Source organism: Phytophthora parasitica (genome assembly GCF_000247585.1).
Source record: "Phytophthora parasitica INRA-310 unplaced genomic scaffold supercont2.10, whole genome shotgun sequence".
Taxonomy (NCBI): Eukaryota; Oomycota; class Peronosporomycetes; order Peronosporales; family Peronosporaceae; genus Phytophthora; species Phytophthora nicotianae.
In genome coordinates, this window is record NW_008648996.1 from 795,149 (window position 1) to 796,993 (window position 1,845).

General features: G+C 48.1%; 1 protein-coding gene across 1 annotated transcript; it reads right to left on the reverse strand.

The window, feature by feature from the left end:
* Positions 1 to 14: 14 nt before the first annotated feature.
* Positions 15 to 505, reverse strand: PPTG_21955 (hypothetical protein; the record flags this gene model as incomplete). Its single annotated transcript, XM_008901123.1, has 2 exons — positions 15 to 241; positions 310 to 505. The coding sequence occupies 2 exons, from the start codon at positions 503 to 505 to the stop codon at positions 15 to 17; spliced, it is 423 nt and encodes a 140-aa protein (XP_008899371.1).
* Positions 506 to 1,845: the final 1,340 nt, after the last annotated feature.

Genomic DNA, 1,845 nt, shown 5'->3' on the forward strand with positions numbered 1-1,845 from the left:
GTGAATTGAAGTATTCATTCAAAAGTTTGTCTAGCAACGAAATTCGGTTGGTGATCGGCGCCTGCACTGTCACCAGCACTGCTCACGTACAGCATCTTCAACTTAGCTAGATCGGATGACCTGCGCACGTTTCCTTTCTCGCTAAAGAGCCCGTTCGGAAGATAGAATCGGTGGAATTTATCCCAGCACGTCCAGGTACTCTGCGGACACGTAAACGGCCTCTCGACATACTCGTGCACAACTCGGCATAGACACACGAAGTGAGTAGAACAGTAATCTGTCACCTCCGTAGGGTACCTTCCATCATACCGACAGACAATGCATTGCCGCTTCCTTCTGCCACTTTCTTGAAACACTTGCTTTGAGGACATTGACTCACATCGGTTTGGCGGGAGCTCAACACTTGTCGTAGCATATTGCCTCTTCGAGTGGGTGGTACCGGGTTCTGCTGGCACTGGTGTTGAATCACGGCTTGTGAATACCATCCGACCGTCACTAGGTGCATTTTTCCACCTTCCCGAAATCAACTCTGAAATCAATTCAACCATAAAAGTTCTGTGAGGGTCCCGGTCTTTAGATGTATCCATTGCCATTTTCCGAGTCAAAAATGCGTTTACCCTAGCTATATCCACGAGAGCAAGAGCGATTTTTTTGTGCCACCGCTTGTATGAGTGTCCGTCTGCAAGTGAAAATCTAGCACGCAACTGGTCGAGGCGATCAACGCCCTGCATGTGCCGGTTGTATTGTAGGATACATGTTGGGGCAGGAAACTCAACACTCTCATCACGAATCCGACGCGTCAAAGTTGTAGGGGTAGATCCATCGGCATTAGTCACCATAGTTACAATGCTGCCATCGCACCAAGAAGCAGCAAGCAAATTATGCTCCACAGAGACTGACTGCTGAAATTCTCCTCGAGTTGCGTTGTCCTTATCTAGAACAGTGTGCTTCGGATAATGTTTACTTCCATTTCGAACAGTCCCCCTCCCATACAACCCTTTTAGCCGCAGATCCAAGAGTAGCTGAACGCTTGTGTAGTAGTTGTCCATGTTGATGATCCGACGAGAGTAGAAATAGAGTCTCACTACCTCCAAAGCATGCTTTCGAATTTGGCTGACTTTCTCAACCTCTTCCCGAAGATTTTGAACCTCTTCTGGACTGGCCAAGTCTTGTAGCCGGTCGGCAATGTCACTATTGTTGCAATGGAGACGGTAATTCAGAGCAATCCATGTTGTTGCACAACACACCACATACATTCGAAAGTGGTACTTGCCGCCTGGTTTTGTGTGGATTGAAAACAATGAGACGACGTCCTTGACGTGATCGACACGCTACACTTGCTTCGTCCAAAGCGAGGTCACGACCTGGCTCAATGCATCGACCACCAGTAGACTTGAGTAGATTTAGCAACGGACGAATTCTGGCAGCAGGATCACTTTCCATAGACGTTCCAGGGTTCGCACGAAAACTCAAACACCGACGAAGCAATTTGAACCGGTTCAGAGTCATGACACTGTCGAGGCTCATTGAGGAGTCACCAAAGATGGCGTCTTCGGTTTGTGGGCCCCAGTAGTTAGCGTATTCCCCTTTGTCAGTCAGCGTCATGTAAAACATGACACCAAGGAATATCATGAGCTCTTCCATAGTGAGCGGTGAGGTGATTCGTACGTTCTTGATTGGTAGCATAGAGATTTGTCTCCAGAACGACTTGCTTCCAGAAGTAGAGAGGCACGTACGCAAAGAAACTGGACGAGGCTGAGTGTACAAACAGGTGGCGATAGTTGTGTCTTCGTATTTTTTTCGTTGCGCTCGTACAGGTCATCGGGGGCAGCCATTTAAACATCA